A 21,434-nucleotide genomic window follows, 5' to 3' on the forward strand; every position below is an offset into this window, starting at 1 on the left:
ATTCCCAATAGAGATGCCTAATAAACCCAGTATTGAGGAACACATGTGCACCTTTCTGCAAAGTGTCTGCCATCTTTGTGTGGGTTGGGTCTGTTTCCTGGAGAGCGCACGGTGTGTCCACTGTCAGCCCCTCTTCCCCAGGGATGCTCCTGCGTGCTCAGCAGGCACCTGGCTGCCACACGATGGCGAGGGCTGGCCCTGGGACCACATGGGTCTGAGGGTGGAGGCAGAAGCGTGGCCTGCAGCCTGTGTCCTTTGAGAGGGGCCCCTTCCTTCCTCCAGGGACAGGATGGCTATTGTGGCAGCAAACTCACCCTGAGGTGGTCTCCAAGTGTCAAGGGCTGAGGCACAGGACCCAGGCATCTGGGCCCCTGGCAGTCAGAAGCCACCACCTCACGGCGGCTGCTGTGTCCACAGTGAAACCCTCCTCTCCCGTGAAGGCCCCTTTCGGGCTGCCTGCTGCCGAGTACTGAGTCTAATCCTAGCAGAAGAAGGGAAATGTTTGGTTGTGTTTCTCCTTTTGCTTGCATCTCAGGAGGCTCGGCTGTTAACATTATCACTGCTGTGGCTTGGCTGTGTCTCCTGAAGGGATATGTTGATGGCCTGGCCCCCACACCTGTGAAAGAGACCTTATTGCACCTCGTTTTCTTTTTAACATGTGAACCATAACTCTTCTGCAAATGTCAGCTTTTGCCCAAAGCTCCTCAAATGGCATTGACACGTGGGAGGAAAAGATCGTCAATGAGGAGACACCTGTCCTGCTGCACAGCCCTGTGGGAGCTTGCCCTCCCCAGGCAGACCCAGCAGGGGTGCCCAGCTGGTGGTGCTGGCTGTTATGGTTGTGGTGGTGAGGGCTGTTGCAGCTGTTGTCATAGCTGTAGCTGTGTAGCTGTTGTTGCTGTGGTTGTGATTACAGCCGTTGTTGTCATAGCTGTAGCTGTGGCAGCTGTAGTTGTAGCCTCCTCTCCACTCGGGGCACTCAGGTCCACCCTATCTGGCTCAGGGCTTCAGCTCCGGGGTCCTGGAAGAGGGAGCAGGCAGCGGGCTGGAGTGGTTGTGGTTGACGCTGGAGGGCAGCCTCTGAGCAGCCCCCCAGGAGGGAAGCAAAGGCTGCAGGGAGGGCTTGCGTCAGGCTCCTAGGAGGAGCAGCGACGAGGCTGGGTGCCTGTAAGAAGACCCGTGGCTGGCAGCGTGTTCAGCCCTGCAGGTGCGTCAGGCTCCTAGGAGGAGCAGCGACGAGGCTGGGTGCCTGCAGGAAGACCCGTGGCTGGCAGCGTGTTCAGCCCTGCAGGTGCGTCAGGCTCCTAGGAGGAGCAGCGACGAGGCTGGGTGCCTGCAGGAAGACCCGTGGCTGGCAGCGTGTTCAGCCCTGCACTGCCAATGGTGGCGGCCCTCATCTTGTGTGGTCAAATTAACATTTATATTTACTGAAATCAAACAATTTTAAAAAGTCAGTCCTCTGTCACAGGGGCCAAACTTCAAGAGCTGAGTAGTCTTGGGTGTCCAGTGACCATCACGTGGCACAGTGTTGGCCTGGGCCTTGCTGTCCCTGGCACGACCCACGGGATGAGGCCACGCCTCCCCCCCAGCGGGACCACCGGGCAGAGGTGATGTGGGATGCTCAGTGGCTTTTCAGGGAAAGTGCCAAGCCCTCTCCATGGGGGTTGGGGAATGTTTTTAGTTTGGATCCTAAACAGAGAGCGATTCTTGCTATAAACAAATTTAAATAATAGCTAATATAGCAGACTAGACTTACTAAACATATTCCCATGCTTAGGACCCTGCATTAAGCATTTTAGATACATGACCCCAACTAATTCTTCCAACAATCTGTAATGTAGATTCAGTTTGGTATTTTCTCCATGTCGCTCTAGGGTTAGGTAATTTTGTGCCCAGCAGAGCAGGGCGGCGCTCTGTCCTCTGGGAAATACTGCCTTCCTGGAATGTTCCTTCCAACCCAGAGTGCTGAGAAGGCTGGCAGGACAGGGGCCAGAACGTGTCGGACGTCAGCGCCAGCCTGGAAGGAGAGGTTGGATCCCACAGAAGGCTGAGCACAGGGAGGAGAGGGGTGCGGGCCTCTGCCTTTGAGCTGCTCTTGTCCTGAAGTTTGCTCCCTGGGCCCTGTGAGACCTCGGGGGCCAGCCTGTGACACCCCGGCCAGGCCATGCGAGGGTGGCGCCGGGACACTGCCCTCTGCAGCTCCTCTGGGGAGCACTGACCAGCACTCAGGGGATGGATCCATGCAGCAAGTTGTCCAGAGGAGAGAGTGGGGGAGGACTCCGCAGTATCCAGGCCGATGCATAATTTGTTCTTCTTATGCATTTTACCACCATTTTGGCTAGCATTTGGTGCTTCAAGGAACAGCTGTTAGAGGCAAAAATCAGAGAAAAAGGCATTTGCGTTTCAAAGGCTTCGCTTTGTGGATGCCAAATCCCAGAGACAGGAGGAACTCCTTGCAGCAGCCATAGATTTGGAAGGATGCATCCCCATCAGGTAGCGGCGGAGGAATCTCCAGGGAGGAGACGGAGCAGGGAGGGGAGAGGGGGGAGAGGAGTAAGGGGTTTGGATGCCTGTGGGTCCTCAGAGAGTGGCCTGAGAGCCAGACTTTCTCCCTCTCCCCTGAAAGCAACATGGAGCTGGGGAAAGAGACCTCAGACACACCACTCCCCTGCCTTCCTGATGGCGACAGACACAGAGAGGCCTCAAGGCTGGGAGCCGGGAAGGTGGAGGAGCCGCCCATGACGCTGGTGCTCTGGCCGGGACGGGGACCCCCAGGAGCTGCCACTTGCCCCAAAGGTGCACCTGGGGTGAAGATGGGGGGGAGGCACCAAGCGACCTAGGTCATGGCGAGCAAGCTCTCACCATACAGTGGAGGAGACGACAGAAATTAGTTCAGTTACAGAAAACAGATACATTGGTAGAATTTACATATTATAACATAATTCTATTTAAAAGTTGGCATACTCCTGAAAACCTACTTACTCTTCCCTTAAGAATCAAGTAATATTATGTCTATTAGAAATTATTTGGAGAAATCAAAGGATCGGAATTACAGTCTTAGCTTCACACTAATTATGAGAATGTCAAAGTTTTTTGTTTAATTGAGAGTAATTCACATATGGGAACTTGCTTTTAAAAGATCAGATTCCCCATCTCTCTCTCTCTCTTTTTTTTTTTTTTTTTTTTTTTTGAGACGGAGTCTCGCTCTGTCGCCCAGGCTGGAGTGCCGTGGCGCAATCTCGGCTCACTGCAAGCTCCGCCTCCCAGGTTCACGCCATTCTCCTGCCTCAGCCTCTCCGAGTAGCTGGGACTACAGGCGCCCGCCACCGCGCCCGGCTAATTTTTTTTGTATTTTTAGTAGAGACGGGGTTTCACCGTGGTCTCGATCTCCAGATTCCCCATCTCTTTATTGGATATAAGAATGATCCTATTTGTTTGTATTGTTAATTTTTTGTTTGTATATTGGTTTTCCCTATAAAATTGTAACAGGCTGAGTTTCTTGGGACAGAGACTGTCTTGACATTTTTATTTCTCTGAAGATCCTAGCGCAGTGGCTGGATAGCCCCCTTCCAGTGGGCAGAATCCTAAGGTGGCCCCAAAGTCTCCCCGTGTGCGTGGGCCTCTGTCCTTGAGTGTGGGTGGCCCTGTGAACACAGTACAGTCATTGCTCCCATGATGGGGTGACATCCTATGAGACCCCAGCCCAGCTGCCAAGCGGTGAGGCCACCGGCTGTGTGGCCAGGACCTGGGGACCTCATCCGCGGAGGACAACTCTGCCCAACGTCCAGCAGGACAGTCGGGCCTGCCAGCTGCAAGCTCAGGACCTGAGTTCTGCCAGGAACCTGCATGAGCTGTGAGTTAGGCTGTGAGCTCCAGGGGGGATGCCACCTGCAGAGGACCCCCTTAGGCCAGCCTGGGCTTCCACCGTGGGAAAACTGAGCTAATGACAGGGCCTGGGTTTAAGCTGCTTTGTGCCACTTTGGAGAACAAATTAGAAGACTGGCACGGTGCTCGGGCATGGAACACAGTTTGGCTTCCTGGGCTGGTGCAGAGGGCGCTGCTGAAGCTCAGTGCTTTCATTCAGCATCTGCTGAATGCTTGCCAGGCCCTGGGGAGGGCTGGGGGGCGGGCGAATGTGGGAGTGCTTCAGGAGGGAATCTTCCTGCAAAAACAAAGCAGGGTTGCGCTCCACCCCGGTCAGCACTGGGCCAGAACACTGGGTTGTTTCAGGCAGAGGAGGTTGACCAGATGTCACCTCTCACTGCTGCTATTCACTGGGCCCTTTGGGATTCACAGTTCAAGACAGATGTTGAATCTGACTCTTTCCCTCCCAATTGCTTCCCGTCAAACACTAAAAGATGGAGATTAAAGTCAAGGAAGCAAAGGGTCTGAGGTGCTTTTGGGAGGCAGCACCAGGTACTGGGTCAGTGCAGGGCCAGCGTCGGGGAAAGCAGAGGGCTCCCTTGCAGGGCGTCTGGGCCTGGGGCAGAGCAGGGAGCTGACTCCAAAGGTCAGAGAAGTCAAGTCCCTGAAGGCTTCCTTGTAAAGTGATTCAGTAAAGCCAGTTTTCCACAGGAGTGGCGTGGGGGCAGGGGGAGCATGGGGTGGGGGTCGGGAATGTAATTCTCAGAAGCGAGGTTCCTCATGAGAGCAGGCAGTGGGGTGGGTTGGGGCTCACTGAGTCCTGTTTTCTCCAGAGCAGATGCAGGAGGAGGTGCATCCTGGTGAGGATCTCACTTTAGCAATCCCCACCCCTGCTGGCGCCCCAGACCCCTCCCCATCCTGCGGGGCTCTGGATGGGTCAACCTGCCTGGCCTCCAGGACTAGAGATCACAGCCTGGACACAGCGCAGCAACACTTCCTCTCTTTTCCCTGAGGTGGTGACCTGGCCGGATGACTGAAGGGCTGATAGGAGGGGGCTGCCAGCCCAGAATGGGGGCATGGGGCTTCGTAGGAGCTGGGGCACGGCAGGGTTCAGCCCTGGATGGAAATGCTCTCTGTCTCCCTCCCTTGTGCTGCATTGACTCCTGGGCTGGGGCCACCCTCCCTTCCACCTCCTGCAGATCACAGAGGGACCCAGGGCTCAGGAGAACTTGCTTCCTGTGTTATAAAACAAGGTGTGCTATTGAAACATGCCTGGGTCAAACAGAAAGCTCCCGCCGGGCCTGGAGGAGCCCCTGGCAATGTGGTCCTCATTCCTGCCACTCTCTGCCTAGAAGGGGATCTCAGAGAGCTGAGGGGACCTCCCTGGTTGGGAAAAGGGGAGCATCCAGGGAACACCAGGAGAGTCCTGGAGGAACATTCTGAGGTGACACAGCCCCAGGGCTCTGTCTACAGCAGGGATCAGCATTGCTGACACACAAAATCTTTATTCCCTGATGATATGGAATTTGGAATCATCATCAGAGACTTCAGTACAGAGCAACTGGAACCTCCTGAGTGTGCCCTGTCTATATATCTGGTCTCTGGACAGGGTGGCCAGTCCTCGTCCATGAAAGGGAGATCAAGGACCCCTCCCCTCCACACAACTGGCAGACGAGGAACCACCCTCCTGGGGATCCAGAGGCAGGGCACCCCTGCTAGAGAGGACAGCTGGGGAGGGTCCCCTCACTGTACTTCCCCCACACCTCCAGACACCAGCTAGTGATCTGTCCTGAGATCAAAACCGGAATCCTAGTAGGCGAGCTGCGTGCTCGCTGTGGACGCCCTGCGCCCTGAGAGTCTTGTCCTGGATCGCACGGGTGTGTCCACAAACGAGGCCCAGCAGCCCCGGAGAAGCCCCAGCATCTCTCCCTACTGGCAATGCATCCGGGAGAGTGGCTTGCCCTCCGAGTCAGTTCCCTCATCTCTAAAACAGGACCACACAGATCTCAGGGCATGTTGGTTGAATGTTTACCTGTGTTCTGTAAAAACTATGGTTACTCAGCACCACAGAGAGGCAAGAGAGCACAAAGGCATCCTGTTTGGGATCCTGGGAGACCATATTCCCAGCTTCCTGGTGCCAGGTGACACTGGGGGGCCTGTTTTACTTATGGAATTCCCAGTTTCCCTAATGGTAGGTGACATCTTGGGGCAGGATTTACTTATGGAATTCCCAGCTTCCCTAATGGTAGGTGACACCTTGGGGCAGGATTTACTTATGGAATTCCCAGCTTCCCAGTGTTAGGTGACACTGTGGGGTGGGTTTTACAGATGGAATGAGAAAGAGGTAAGGTGTGCTCCTCCAGACCCAGACCCTAAACACCTCCCTCTTGGGATCTTCCACGTTCTCTTCCTCTCTCTGTTATGGAATAAAAACAGCCCTTTGAAAGTGTGTTGAAGGTGCCAGAGCCCTTCTCCCTGTTGCCTGTCCAGCACTGTGATGTGTGTAGACCTCAGCTCTGCTCAGATAGTTTGAAGTGTGTTTGTCATGGCCGTCAGCCTATTCTCACTAATCTTCCATTAAATTAAACGATTGATTTAAAAAATAGCTCACATGGTAATTACTCAATATGGTGACTTATTTTTGCAACAATTCCCTTGAGATATATCAAGCAAGACAAACATTCTATAAAAGGTTATGTTCTCATTTCTCATGGACTAGAGAGGAACCAAAAAATAAATAGAACAATTCACATGTTCCAGACAGAAAAGGTTTTAAGAGGGCCTAGGAAAGGACTTTAAAAAACGTATGTTGGACAAGACTCTTAAGATATGAGTTACTTCTAAAAATATTTGTTTTTCAGAGTTAGAACTTTAGAATCTTCCTAAATTTCACTGAAGTGCAGTGAGAACTGAAGTGGTGGCAAAAAAGGACGCTCAGGGCACTGCACATGAGACAGAAGGCTCAACAGCTGCAGAGGTCCTCCCTCCACTTCCCTCCCTCTTCTGCCCCATCCTCCCTGCATCTACGGGCTGCCCAGCGCTTGGTGAGGATCTCCCATGAAGATGGCATTGGGCCTCTCACCTCTGGGGGTGCTGAGGACTGGACAGAGCACTCTCTGGTTCCCTCTCCCCCACCTTTACCTCCTGACTCCTTTTGCTGGACTAGAATCTCTCACCTTCCAACCTTCCCATACACCTGTGAATCGACCTTCCCATAAACCTGTGAATTGCACCTGTCTCCTGGCAGGCCCTAGGTTCCTCACATCTGCACCCAGAGAACACACGGCTGCTTCCTGTTTAAACACAGTCTTAAATCTCCTCTTAGAAAATGTATTGAGTCAATGGTGCGTGAAAACTTTTCTTAGGAGCTGTTGTGTGCAGCGCCAAACAAGGTGCCACGGATGTGCAGGAAAGAACAAAGGTCCCCACACACAGACATTGCAGTGGAGCCTGACGGATGTTGCAGCTACTCAGTATTGGGCAGAAAGAGAAGGGACAGTGTCTGCAGAAAGGAGGCTGGGGCAGTTTCACCAAGATCATCACAGGGATCAGAGTCAGGGAGAGATGAGATAGTGCAAAGGAGTCGCTCACGGGGGGTCAGGCAGCCTGGACCTGAGCCCTGGCTCCGTCACTCACAGGACCCCAGGCAGGAAGTTCTCTTCTCTTTGCCTCAATGTCCTGATCTTTAAAACAGGGATAATTACAGAGCCCATTTCTTCAGGCTGCTGTGAGGATTAAGAAGGTTGGTACGCGGAGGTGCTTAGAGCTCTGTCTGGCCCATAATAAGCCCTGAGCAGCCTCCACTGACATTGTCTGGAAGATGAGGAGGCATCACATGGCAGATGGGGAGATGGAGGAAAGGGTGTCCTCGGCACCCCGAAGGGCTCACAGGTGTGAAACACCATGGCGACGAGGCAGCTCAGGATGGCTAGGAGGAGACGCTCCCTGGGACAGGAGCAGGGCCAGGCCTGGGGAACTGTGGAGCGTGGCAGGAGTCCTTCCCTCAGGAGCCTCTTCACTGGGCCTAGGGGAACTGTGGAGTGTGCCTCCTTGCTCTGTCCTCCCTGCCGGCCGGCTGCGGCCTCCCTCACAGGATCCTCCACATTTCATTGCCCCTTGGTGGCTGGTGGCCTGGCGCTGCTCCCTCTGCACCCTCCCGCATGCACCTGCATGTCACTGGGGCTGAAGTACGGCTCCCACGCTGCTGTCTTCCCCACACCCTGACAACTGAGTGTTGGGGACAAAAGTGTGCCCTTCCCTCCAGTGGCCAACACGTGGTCTCCAATTCCCTGTGTGTCCGTGGCATGGCTGTGATTCCCTTGGAATCCCCTCTCCTGAAGGTGTCCCAGACACCACCACACCCTGCAGCCCCACTCAGGTGCCCGACGCATGTGTGAACGACTCCTGTGAAGTCCTTGTCCAGATGGAGCAGATGGAGCTCTGCTCCGAGGACCCCTGGCTCCCCAATGCAGTTATGTCCACATTTGTCCAACTTCTCTGTGGCTTCCTGATCTCCACCAAGATCTGTCTCCACCTGGTATGGCTGCCGCCTTCTGTATCTTTAACCCATTTCTTCCTCCTGGTTTCTCCTCTTCAGACAAAGGCCAGACCCACATTTCTCTCTGCCTGTGAGGTCCTGCCCACTCCTGCGCCTTTCCAGCTACTGCCAACATCGTTCCTCCCCTCTCGTCTGGTCTGCGTTTCTAGAACCATTAGTCGTGTCCTCTATGATCCCCTGAACTTTCCATCCGACTCTCGTCCTATCTCAGTCTGGTTTTGGTGCCTGATCTTTTCCCTAAACTCTCCACAAAATGCCTCGGTTGCATTCCCACAGCCAATGCCCCAAATGAGCCCAGCATCGTTTTGAACTCTCCATCACACCGGCCTCTCGCCACTTTCCCAGTATTGTGTGTGTTCTTTTCTTTGGAAGCTTCTGCACATCATGGCGCCTAGCTCCCCTAATGCCACCATGCAGCTCCGTCTTCATCACGGCCTCTCCGCCTCCACCTGTCACAAAATGTGTGCGTCTCCCAGGGGTGTCTTTGCTGATGCTCTTCCTCCTGGACCCCTGGTCCCGGGGTGAACCTGCAGGGTCAAGTGTGACCTGAGTGCTGCCGATTCCCGATTTCTATGCGGCTCTCCCTCGGACACTTCCCGAGGCCCGTTCACCAGCTGCTTGGTGGATATTCCCACTTCAAAGTCCCACAGAATCTCAAGCTCACGTATTTAAAATGCAATCACCATCTTTCCCCACTTTTATGGTGTGAGCATTTGTGTCCCTCGAGGTTCCTGTGTTGAGGCCCTAACCCCTGGGTGTGTTTGGAGCTGGGGCCTCTAAGGGAGTAATTCATGTAAACGGGCTTGTAAGGGTGGGGTCCTGATCTGATGGGATCAGAGTCCTTGTAAGAGGAGATGCCAGTGAGCCTGCTCTCTCCCTGCCTCGTGAGGACACAGTGAGAAGGCCCCTGTCTGCCGACCAGGAAAAGAGGCCTCCCCAGAAACCAGATCAGCTGGAACCTGATCTCAGACTTCTGGCCCAGGGACAGGGGATAGAAGTCAGTTGTTCAAGCCACCTGGCCTAGGGTATTTTGTTGTGACAGCTGAGCAGACTAAGATCCCCATGGTGGTCAAGGCTTCATTCTTTCCTTGTGTTCCCAACTGCCAGCATTGCCACCTGTGCAGCTGCTGGGGCTGGGGCCACCTCTCCTGCCAGGGTTCACCCACAAGGCCCTGCTGGTTCTGTTTCCTAAACAGTCCTCTAATCTGTCCTTCCTTTCATGTCTGAGGTCCAGCCCTCATCACGCCTCACTTGGGTCTGCGGGAATGGCTCCACGTGTCTGCCTGCCCATCCATTCCAGCTCTCCTCCACGGCCACCAAGGTGGTGCATTCAAAGCCCAGACTCCAAGAGTCACTTAAAGCCCTCAACATAACCTTCCTCCCTGTGGTGAGCTGTGCCTTTTTTCAAAATTCAGCTCCTCTCTTGGCTCCTGAAGGGCCCTGGCCTGTTCCCCCATCTGGACTAGACATTTCTCCCCTGTGTTGCTGATCGCTGGCCTGGCACTATGTTGCTGCATCTGTAACCTCCTTCACCCCAGTCCACAGCATTCTCTACAAGATGGTCTCTTCTCTCCTCTAAAGAGCAGGCCACGGTACTCAACTTTGTAAACCAGACCTGGATGGAGATCATTGATGCTGGTGGAGGCATGTCTGTCTGTGTCGGCCGAATGAGATGAATGAATGACACGTCCGTCGGGGGCTTAGGGGAGGGTGAGCTGCAGGTTGAGCTCTCCTTGGGCACAGACCCCAAAGGTCTCAAGTTCCTAGGAAGCCTCCTCAGATTTCTCTGAGTCTAAAGCCAGTGTCCCCCACAGTGTGTGCCAGTGGCATTGCATCTGTCCCGTGGCTGGCCTTGCCCCAGTGCCCGCATCCGAGGCTCTTATGTGAGTCTGTTCCCTCACTGGGAGGTTCTGGGCTTGGGGAGTGAGCGTTAGGTCTTACTCACCATCACCACCCTAGGCTCTGCCGCGTCTGCTGTGTGGCTCGGCCTTAGCACCTGTCCAGAACACTTGCTGGGGATCTGCATGGGCCTCATGGTCCCTGGTCATGGCCTGGTACTGTCCTCAGTCTGTGTTCACTGGGACTGAGGACACCTTCCTGTCCTGAGCTGCCCACTCTGCCGCTTCCTCATGTATAAAATCAACATTTTCTACCTGACTTCTGTCGTTGTAGAATTCTCCCTGACTCCTCCATCCTGGGCTTCTCCATGTGCCTCCAGTTCTCCCCCTCATTTCTGGGAGGGATTGGCCTTTACATCTGACCTGAGGGTCTCATCATAGGGGCTTTTACAATCACAACATGGCATCTGCCCCGAAGGTCATGGCACCACATATGCTTGTGCCCAGGAGCCGAGATGGGGCCTTGACTTTTAATCTTAGACATTGCTTTTCTAGAAAGACCTCGCCAACCCTAAAGATAAAATGTTTTCTATTTCTCTGACATCAATTCTGCTTTTTTCAGACATGACTCAGCTCAGGGAACAGGATGGGGGAAAGGAGCCCTCCTGCCTAACCCTCAACGCGGAAAGAACAGCGGCTGCGCCAGGACTCCCCATGAAGTGAAGTGGAAACAATTTCACAGCAAATGGGGTGGATGACCAGGGGCTCCTGTCAGGTCTGAGACCCGGGGCTGGGAGTGGGCTGGGCATGTGAGCAGGGCCCCAAACCATGGACATTGTTTCCTGCTTCCTCTACTGTTTCTATTTTGGCACCTGCTTGAAAGCAGTTCTTCATCATCTGGCTAGATTGTCACAGTTTGGGGTAAAAGAGAAATAAAACAGGCAACTTCTGTTTCAATCTGTTCTTGCTGCTGCTTCTAACCGCTGCTTTGTTTGCACAGTGGGTGGAATGCACAAGGCCCTCCAAATTCCAATCTTGATGTGCCCATGGGGGCTTTGTGGGAGGCTTCTGCTAACCAGGTTTGGGAAAACCACCAGGCAGTCCTGGCAGTCTGGGCAAGGCCAGGGCTTCCCAGGAAAGAGAAATGTCTGAGACTTTCTAATGCGTGTATTTCTGTGCACTTAGCTGTGTTCTTGCCAGGTATTAATATTATTACACTTTCAGAAAATAATATTCTGTCTATCTAATAAAATTGATGAAGGCTTGCTCAACAGAGAAAAACCATGGTCAACACATGATGGAATATTATTCAGTCTCAAAAGGGAAGGAAGCTCGGACACGTGCTACAACCTTGAGGACATGGGGCTCCATGAAATAGGACGGTCACAAAAAAGCAAACCCCATGGGATTCTACTTATAGGAGGTCCCTAGAAACATCAGATTCACAGAGGCAGAAAGCACAGTGTGGGTGCCAGGGGCTAGGCAGCTGAGGAAGGGGGAGTCAGTGTTGAATGGAGACAGTGTTTCAATGGAGATGGAAGAGTTGGAGAGATCAGTTCCACAACAGTGTGAATACAGATACTCCTCCACATGCCACGGGGATGGACACAGGTACTCCTCCACATACCATGGGGATGGATGCAGGTACTCCTCCACATACCACGGGGATGGACACAGGTACTCCTCCACATATCACGGGGATGAACACAGGTACTCCGCCACATACCACGGGGATGGACACAGGTACTCCTCCACATACCATGGGGATGGACACAGGTACTCCTCCACATGCCACGGGGATGGATGCAGGTACTCCTCCACATACCACGGGGATGGACGCAGGTACTCCTCCACATACCACGGGGATGGATGCAGGTACTCCTCCACATACCACGGGGATGGATACAGATACTCCTCCACATACCATGGGGATGGATGCAGGTACTCCTCCACATACCATGGGGATGGATGCAGGTACTCCTCGACATACCACGGGAATGGATACAGATACTCTTCCACATACCACGGGGTACTCCTCCACATACCATGGGGATGGATGCAGGTACTCCTCCACATACCATGGGGATGGACACAGGTACTCCTCAACATACCATGGGGATAGATACAGGTACTCCTGCACATACCATGGGGATGGATGCAGGTACTCCTCCATATACCACGGGGATAGATACAGGTACTCCTGCACATACCACGGGGATGGATGCAGGTACTCCTCCACATACCACGGGGATGGATACAGATACTCCTCAACATACCACGGGGATAGATACAGGTACTCCTGCACATACCATGGGGATGGATGCAGGCACTCCTCGACATACCACGGGGATGGATACAGATACTCCTCCACATACCACGGGGTACTCCTCCACATACCATGGGGATGGATGCAGGTACTCCTCCACATACCAGGGGATGGATACAGATACTCCTCCACATACCACGGGGATGGATACAGATACTCCTCAACATACCACCAGGATAGATACAGGTACTCCTGCACATACCACGGGGATGGATGCAGGTACTCCTCCACATACCACGGGGATGGATACAAGTACTCCACATACCATGGGGTCAGCATCCCCATAAAGCCATCTTAAGTTGAAAATACTGTATCTTGAAAATATTTTAAGTCAAAAATGCATTTAATACTTGTACTGACTCAACAACATAGCTTAGCCTAGCCCACCTTCAATGCACTCAGAACACTTATATCAGCCTACAGCTGGGCAGAGTCAACTACTTACACAAGGCCCAGTTATACAGAAGTGTTGAATATCTCATGTAATTTATTGAATACTGTATGAAAGTGAAAAAGAATGGTTGCATGGATACTCAAAGCACCATTTCTACCAAGTGTGTATTGCTCTTGCACCATTGTAAGATCAAAAAATTGTAAGCCGAGGACCATCTGTATACCTAACACTACTGAACCATACACCTGAAGATGGGTGGGATGGTAAATTCCATGCATTATGTTAATATTTTACCATAACTATAAAAACAGAACAGAACAGAACCCCGGTCCAGTGTACTCAGGCCTGGACTGCCCCTTTCCCCTTGTGCCACTGCTCCGGTTTTCCTTTGCTGCACAAACAGGGCAAACACGCCCAGAGCCCTGTGACACACAGGGAGGTCCCCTTTCCTCCTCGGAGGTCGCCGAAGCCAGCAGTTCAGAGAGTTCTGGTGGTGCTTTTTAGTAAAATGGAGGAGTGTCAAGATTTCCGTGCAGCTCAGCCAGCCCATGGCAGGGTTCTAGCAGGAGCCGCCCGGGCACGCTGACATTTCCGCCTCTGCATCCCGCACGTGAATACTGATATCCAGGGCTGGAGCCTGGGGCCTTTCCCATCAAGCTGTGGCCCTGCAGGCTAGGTGGGGCACGGGCAGCTGGACTCATTTCCATCACGCCTGGACTTCTGTGGGCCCTCCAGGGACCTGGGATCCTGAAAGAGGAGGTGCTGAGTCCTGGGGCAAGGGTGGGTGGCAACCAGGTGGGAGGGAAGTGAGAGGCATACAGCTTTCCAGAGAAGGGAGCTTCTAGCATTGCAAATTCTACGAGTAACATGGGCCTGTAAGCTGTGATTTTACTCACTAACGTGGCCTGTGGCCCAAGATTCCATCAGCCTACACCCAGTATTCCTGCACCCCAATATTCATCAGCCTGCACCCCAATATTCCACCAGCCTGCCCCCCAAGATTCCATCAGCCTGCCCCCAATATTCCATCAGCCTGTACCCCAAGATTCCATCAGCCTGCCCCCAATACTCCATCAGCCTGCACCCCAAGATTCCATCACTGCCCCAAGATTCCATCAATGGGCACCCCAAGATTCCATCAACCTGCCAAGATTCCATCAGCCTGAACCCCAAGATTCCATCAACCTGAACCCCAAGATTCCATCAGCGGGCACCCCAACATTCAATCAGCCTGTGCCCCCAAATTCGACCAGCCTGCACCCCAAAATTCCATCAGCCGGCACCCCAAAATTCTATCGACCTGCCCCAATATTCCATCAGCCTGTACCCCAAGATTCCATCAGCCTGCACCCCAAGATTCCATCACCTGCACCCCAAGATCCCATCAGCCTGCATCCCAAAACTCCATCAGCCTGTCCCCAATATTCCATCAGCCTGCACCCCAATATTCCATCAGCCTGTCCCCAATATTCCATCAGCCTGTGCCCCAATATTCATCAGCCTGTGCCCCCAAGTTTTCATCAGCTTGTCGATGCCAGAGCATGCATTTCAATATGCTTTCCACTCTGTGCCAGGGACCCTGGGGAAGAGGCTCCCCTTCGGAGAAAAGAAACAGGGAAGGGTGGAAATTGAGGTGAGGCTGGCAAGAGAGTAGACAGAGGTGTGTGGGTGAGGGTCTAGCAGCAGAAATTCGTGCCTGGCATTTGGGAAGGGGCGACATGGGGTGGGGTCCTGCTTCCCACCTCAGTGGCTCCTAAGCTCTAAGCCCTCCCCCATGGAATAAGCGGCAGGACAGAGATCTTGGTGGAGGGCTGTCCTCTGACCCTAACATACAATGCAACCAGAGGCTGGGGAGTGGGAGGGAACAGCATTGATCTGGCACCTGGTATTTGCTGCTTAAATCAAATGGGCAAACTCTCAGCAGGAAGTAAGCTAAAGCACCAGGTTCCGCAGAGGCAGCTCTGAACCAGTGCCATCCCTGGAGTGCAGAAATGCTCACGTAAGAAGATGGAATTGTTTCATTTGTGTCAGGTTAGCGAAACATACAAACCCTTACTCATAGGTCAAATGGGCAGGGTTTTTATAAAATTTTTAAACATTTTATTAATGGTGAAAGGTTTGGGAAAGTAGACACTTTATTGGAGGGCATTTTGGCACGATCTGTCAAAATTTTAAAGCTAGCATTCCAGGAATATATATATATATACTCCAGGAATATATCCTGAAGATCTGCTTGCACAAGGACATGGGGTTGTGTGCACAAGGAAGTTCACGCAGAGTTCTTTGTAACAATCAAACCTGGACAGGACAGCGGGTGGCACGTGCAGGAGCAGGCTCACTGGGGAGGGTGAGGCGGCTCCGTGACACCCTGGGGTTCTGTGCACCTAACGAGGAACGCCCTGCCTGCTGGGCCCTGGGTGATCCTGGTGAGCAGCTGAGGCCCCTGTCCTCACGCAGGGTTCTGGGAGACACTGAGATCCATGTGTATAAATAGGGGTGCTTTTCAGTTCGAGAGAAGACAGGAGCTGCCTGCCTTTGAGAAGGGATTAGGTCAGGAAAAGGACATTCCATTTCTCTCTTTTTTTTTTTGTTTTTGTGTTTTTTTTGTTTTTTGTTTTTAATGAGACACAGTGTTGCTCTGTCACCCAGGCTGGAGTGCAGTGGTGCAATCTCGGCTCACTGCAACCTCCGCCCCCAGGTTCAAGCGATTATCCTGCCTCAGCCTCCTGAATAGCTGGGATTACAGGCGCATGCGCCACCACACCCAGCTAATTTTTGTATTTTTAGTAGAGATGGGGTTTCACCATGTTGGCCAGGCTGGTCTCAAACTCCTGACCTCAGGTGATCTGCCCACCTCGGCCTCTCAAAGTGCTGGGATTACAGGTGTGAGCCACTGTGCCCGGCCAATTTTTCTCTTTAAACCCATTTATATTGTTTGAATTTTCTACCTGAGCAGGAATTTCTTTAATAATTAAAAAAAAATCTTCCTTAACATTTAAGGGTTAGAGTCACCTATTACTGAACATGCCTTTATTCCTGTCATCTGCACACCCCTTTGTTCATTCTGTGTTTGAGATGGATTTGAGGCGCAGGTGTGATTTTCGTAGGAAGTGGCATGTAGGGCAGCAGAAAGGAAACCATTGTACATCTCCCCAAAGGGTATGACCTTCACATCATACCTGTGATGTGTGTATCTTCCCCTCCGCCTCCTCAAGGAAGCTGAGGGACGCCGAGTGTAATGGGTGCTGTCAGCCTTGGAGACAGGTCCCATCCCAGGTCTTCACTCCCCACAGAGGGACCGACTGCACCATCTGACTGCACAGAATGGGCCTCTCCTAAGATAATCTAACTGCATGTATTTCTTTTTAAATGAAGCAAATAAAAATGAATGAGGTTGATGGGGTTTTTTGGGAATTTTCTCATGCATCTTTGGTGCAGGCATTCACAGGAGCCACTGTGCCAAATGCCATCCTCTTTCCCCCAGTGAGGCCTGCCTGTGAATTTAGGGTGAAATAAGTAACTAAACCTAAAGATACTCATGTGCATGTCTTAAATGAAAATCTGTATCTTACTGTGGATTCTAATTTTAAAAATGGAAAACTGCTGTGGTCATCTATAGATGGGGCTGAAGGAGGCTGGGCTCCCTAATGTAAGTTGAAGATGTTTCAACACTGTCCCCAAACCTTTGAATTTTGTTAGGTTGGCAGGATAGTTTCCAGCCTTTTCTTTCTAAACACGGGTGACGGGAGAAGCCGGCATCTGCTGCTGTCATAACCAGCCACGCCAGTCAGCTCGGCTCTCGGCAGCACCATCCCAGCCAGGGTCCCGCAGACGCGGCCACTCACCTGCGGTGTGTGAGGAAGCTGCCGCTGACGTGGCCTGAGCCGTCGCACCCTGGTGTGGGGCAGGACATGCCTTCCGTCTTGACCGACTTCCAGGAGAACTGGGAGCCATTCAGGTACCCGTCTTTCTGCCTCTTGGCTGCCAAGGGGCACCCAGAGGCGCTGCGATGGGATGCGTACTTCCCAGTGATGTGGCCCTGGCCGTCGCACCCGGGGACTGGACACCTGCAGGCAGGCAGAGGGGACACACTTTGTTGTCTGGCCACCGTCAGCTGGTGGCTTCTGTAACAAAGTCAGAATAACCCGGCATGAAGAAGAAAAGAATAACCATGCCCTCCTGGCTGGGCAGAAGGAAAAGAAAAAAGAGAAAGAAAGAAAAGTCACTAAAAGACACCACCTAGTGGAACACTGAACTATTTCACCTGCGCAGAAGGCCTGACCCACTGCAGATGGAAGGATTTTCTGGAACAAAGTGTATGTGCCTCGTGGGGACTGATGGGTTCAGCACACAAAAGACCACGCAGGCACCTGCAGCTACACAAGCGTGTGTTTAAAAGACACCACTTTGGGACAGAACCATGCCTTTTCAGGTGGAAAAAATGCAAAGTCAATAAGATGTTTTGGCATTATTTTCGTGCTTTTCTCAAGAGCTAGAAGACGTTTATTTGTCTGGCCGTGTCTTCTGGAGGCCTTAAAATGCCCTTCCAGCTAGAGAAGATCCTAAGCTGCAGAGACATTTCATGAAGTCTCCTGGAATCGTGCCGACACAGGGACATGGGGCAGGTGTGTTCCTGGGAACTTGTGAATGGCAGGACCAAGACACACGCCAGGGCAGCAGAGGCGCCTGAAGGAGGCAGGGCCTGGCCTAAGCGCTCCTCATGTGTCCTGAGCGGTGAGTTTGCCTGCATTGTTTTTATTAACAGAAAAGTTCACATTCCTCAGAATTTGCATTACCCATTTATTTTGACAAATCTTAATTTATTTGAATAATTTATGCTTTAATTCATTTTTATTTTGTTTTAATTAACATTTTTTTTCTGGGGATGTGAAGTGAGGCTTACTGTGTGGGTTTCTGGGGTCCAGGCATGGCTGGCATGGGATGGGGACAAACACCCCCTTTGGCAGCCCAGCAGTAGTCACAGGCTCCAAGCTCAGTGTCCACTGCGGCCCCAAGCCGTGCCTTAGAGCAAGGCAGGGTATAACTAAACTATTTTTATAAGCCAGAATACCAGTGAAACATGCGCTTGTGGTGTTGTATTTAGTACCTTCAGGAGCGTTCACCAATCTGCCATTCCCAAGAATTCAGCTGCTTTTCCCACCAAGAGAAGAGGGAAGGCTTTTTTTTGAGATTTGGGTTACACAGAACCTCACATTTCTGGACAGCCTGTGTAACTTTTCAGCCAATCAGCAGATGTGCTTTGGTTTGGGTCTAAGTTATCTGACCTTGCATTTGTGGAAATCTCAAAGAATGGCCACTAAGACCTGCTGTCTCTTTTTCTTGTTGATGTACACTTGCTTTGCTTGAATGCCTTGTCCCCACATGGCAGCCCTGCTATGGTTCAAAGCCCCACTGGTGCTCATACCTGATGGGCTCTTGATCTTCTTTATCTTCTTTGCTCTGTGCTATCCTGATACCGCTTTTCTTTGCTCTCGGGCAACCTGAAAGGCTAAATAAGAAACATGGTTCAGAAAGCACCCCACACCGTTGATTTCAGTGAGCTTCTTTTTTTTTTTGAGACAGAGTCTTGCTCTGTCGCCCAGGCTGGAGTGCAGTGGCGCGATCTCGGCTCACTGCAAGCTCCGCCTCCCGGGTTCACGCCATTCTCCTGCCTCAGCCTCCCAAGTAGCTGGGACTACAGGCGGCCGCCACCACGCCCTGCTAATTTTTTGTATTTTTTAGTAGAGACGGGGTTTCACTGTGTTAGCCAGGATGGTCTCGATCTCCTGACCTCGTGATTCGCCCACTTCGGCCTCTTTTTTTTTCTTTTGAGATGGAGTCTGGCTCTGTCGCCCAGGCTGGAGTGCAGTGGCACAATCTCGGCTCACTGCAAGCTCCACCTCCTGGGTTCACGCCATTCTCCTGCCTCAGCCTCCCGAGTAGCTGGGACTACAGGTGCCCGCCACCACACCTGGCTAATTTTTTGTATTTTTTAGTAGAGACAGGGTTTCACTGTGTTAGCCAGGATGGTCTTGATCTCCTGACCTCGTAATCTACCCCAGTGAGCTTTCTTAACTGAAGACGCTGTGACTTGATTCTCTCCAAAACCTGTGCTTCTGGACATAAAGTCAAAATTCAGAAGAGTTCTTTCCCTGTGTCCTCTCCAAGGCTCTAGGCACCGTCAGTCCCCTTTCAAGAAAGTTGGGAGACTGGGGTGGGCTAGGATGCTGTGAACGGGAGAGAAACTGGTCCACCGGGAGGGGGCAGAAACAGTCGGGAGTCACCAGGAAAGATGCTGGGGGAGGTTTTGTTGGCAGAGAGCATGCGAGCGAGTGCACACGGACGTGTGCATGACAGGGGTGAACATGACAGAAGAAAGCCTCCCAGCCTCATTCTTGGGGACTCTGTCTCTCACAGCAGCTTCCCAAGCACTCCCATCTCAGGTTCATGTCTTGGGAGACAGTGATGGGCTAGTGACTTATTCCAGGCTTCGGGTTGTGCCCGCAGATGGGTGAGTGGGAGCTGGACACGCCTATTTTATTTAATTTTCAGCCTCTTGGGTACAGAGACTTTGGACATGTTTGTAAAAGGAATTTTTTCAGCTGGAGCAGAAATATACACACACATACACAACACATAAAATAATATATAAAACAAATGGGATTTTTGGAAAAGAATTGAAGAACCAGAAATTGGGCAATCTCCTGCCATGCCATTGGGTCCTGTGGAAATTGCAGGCCTGGCGCTGGCACACGGGTGGGTCCAGGTGGGAGGCCACTGTTCTCCCTGGCTTTCCTGAGCTCGGGGTTAGTTTTCTTGGTCAGTTCTGATTCTTGGAAACACGCAAGATTCCCAGGAGGAAGTGCTCATCCCCTAAAGGGAGGCTCCATCCCGCCTCCAAGGCCTTGGCCGTCGTCCTCCCGCTTCAGGTGGGGGCAGCACCTCAGCACAGGCGGGTGTGAGAGGGTTCGGGGTTGGTGTCTGGGCAGAAGGGAGGTTGTCAGGCCCCGCAGCACCTTCACTCCCAGGCCCCTGCTGCCCCACCTGCTGGAGCCAGCCGGGAATCCCCCTGCCCCTTCCCCTGTGTGGCTCTTCACAGGAAGAGGAAAGAAAAGGCCAGGCGAGGGCGCCGGAGCTCGGTGCCTCTAGGGCCTTTCTTCTCCCCGCCCTCTTAAAGGAGGGAATCTGGAGAAGGGCCGGCCAGTGCTGCCCCCGACCTTTCCCTGTTCCTCCCGCGGCCTCCTCCGCCCCCGCCCCAGCCTCTGGCTCCTGACCTGCCTGCAGGTCGCTGGGGCTCTGAGGCCAGCGTGGGTTGACTTCACGTCCGCCCCTGCACCCCACTGACCGCTGCACAACTGCTCGGATGCCCCAAAATTAGACTCATCGTCCACGTCACCAATCCAAAGCCCCAGGCCAGCAGACCGGGTGTGTCCTTGCTGAGTTTTGCTTCCCTCAGGTTCCGTTGATGTCACACCCAAGGCCTCTCCTCGTCTGTCCAGCTTCCGCTTCCCGGCCCTTCCGCTTCCAGGCGCTTCCGCTTCCAGGCGCTTCCGTGTGCTTCCGCTTCCAGGCACACGGTGCTAGAACAGGCCCTCGGGCTGGGAACACCTCCAGGCCAGCGCTTTAGTATCATCCGAGGCTCTTCACTTCCTCGGGGTGGGGGGGCCCGAGTTCCTCCACGCGACTCGTAGGCCCCGCCATCCTCGCTGGGCTCTCCCTGCAACCCTTGCCGCCATCCTTCGGGCTGACCGATGTCCCTGCCTCGTCTGTGGCTCGTTCCCAGCTGCGTGGCCTCTGCATCCTGCAAGAGGCCTGGGCCGGGCTGTCCTCACAGTGCGGCCGCTGCAGGCTCACACGGTTCTCTCCTCTACAGGCTCCTCTGAGAGGCGATTCCTGGGAGTATAAACTATTCAAGTGTTCATCCGCGGTTCCCCAGTTCCTAGCCCGACGCCTTGCACAGAGCGGGTGATTCAATGCATGAATGAAGAAAAGAGGAACCAAGCGGGGAATTACGGTATCCTACCCGGGGAGAATTATGGAGTCCTACCCGGGGAGAATTATGGAGTCCTACCCAGGGAGAATTACTACGGTCTGGAGTAATTATGGAGTCCTATCCAGGGAGAGTTACTACGGTGTCCAACCCAGGGAGAATTACTATGGTGTCCTACCCAGGGAGAATTATGGTGTCCTTCCTAGGGAGAATTACGGTATCCTACCCAGGGAGAATTAAAGTGTCTTACCCAGGGAGAATTACGGAGTCCTACTCAGGATCCCATCTCCCCAGATGTAGGATTGCTGTGGGTGAAGCCGAGCCCCTGACCCCACCACAGAGGCTGGGCTCCCTTAGGCCCTGCCCCCTGCCCTGTCCCTGAGTCACTCCCTGTGGACTTGGGAGCCAGGGACAGTTCTGGGCCACCACGGAGGCCTGGGCTGGGGGCAAAACTAAACCAAACG

General features: G+C 52.9%; 2 protein-coding genes across 22 annotated transcripts in view; one reads left to right on the forward strand and one right to left on the reverse strand.

The window, feature by feature from the left end:
- MYT1L (myelin transcription factor 1 like) overlaps positions 1 to 21,434 on the reverse strand; it is a 531,685-nt gene that overhangs the window by 31,630 nt on the left and 478,621 nt on the right. For all 21 annotated transcript variants that reach the window (XM_030799643.1, XM_030799637.1, XM_030799642.1 and 18 more), the window contains 2 exons: positions 18,406 to 18,489; positions 16,826 to 17,047 (listed from right to left, as the gene is read on the reverse strand). In XM_030799643.1, the coding sequence (XP_030655503.1) occupies positions 16,826 to 17,047; positions 18,406 to 18,489 (306 nt within the window). The remainder of the gene's footprint in view (positions 1 to 16,825; positions 17,048 to 18,405; positions 18,490 to 21,434) is intronic.
- On the forward strand, positions 10,929 to 12,933 carry LOC115831470 (hornerin-like). Its single transcript, XM_030799645.1, has 3 exons — positions 10,929 to 12,036; positions 12,323 to 12,641; positions 12,762 to 12,933. Exons 1-3 carry the CDS (start codon positions 11,789 to 11,791, stop codon positions 12,882 to 12,884), a joined length of 690 nt encoding a protein of 229 aa, XP_030655505.1. The 5' UTR covers positions 10,929 to 11,788; the 3' UTR covers positions 12,885 to 12,933.

The sequence above is a fragment of the Nomascus leucogenys genome, chromosome 19 (assembly GCF_006542625.1).
Source record: "Nomascus leucogenys isolate Asia chromosome 19, Asia_NLE_v1, whole genome shotgun sequence".
NCBI lineage: Eukaryota > Metazoa > Chordata > Mammalia > Primates > Hylobatidae > Nomascus > Nomascus leucogenys.

Coding starts and splice junctions, on each gene's coding strand:
- LOC115831470 (XM_030799645.1), top strand. CDS start 11,789: ATGGAGATGGAAGAGTTGGAGAGATCAGTTCCACAACAGTGTGAATAC. Junction 12,037..12,322: donor TACCATGGGGATGGACACAG/GTACTCCTCCAC, acceptor GGATGGATGCAG/GTACTCCTCCACATACCATG. Junction 12,642..12,761: donor ACTCCTCCACATACCACGGG/GTACTCCTCCAC, acceptor ACATACCACCAG/GATAGATACAGGTACTCCTG.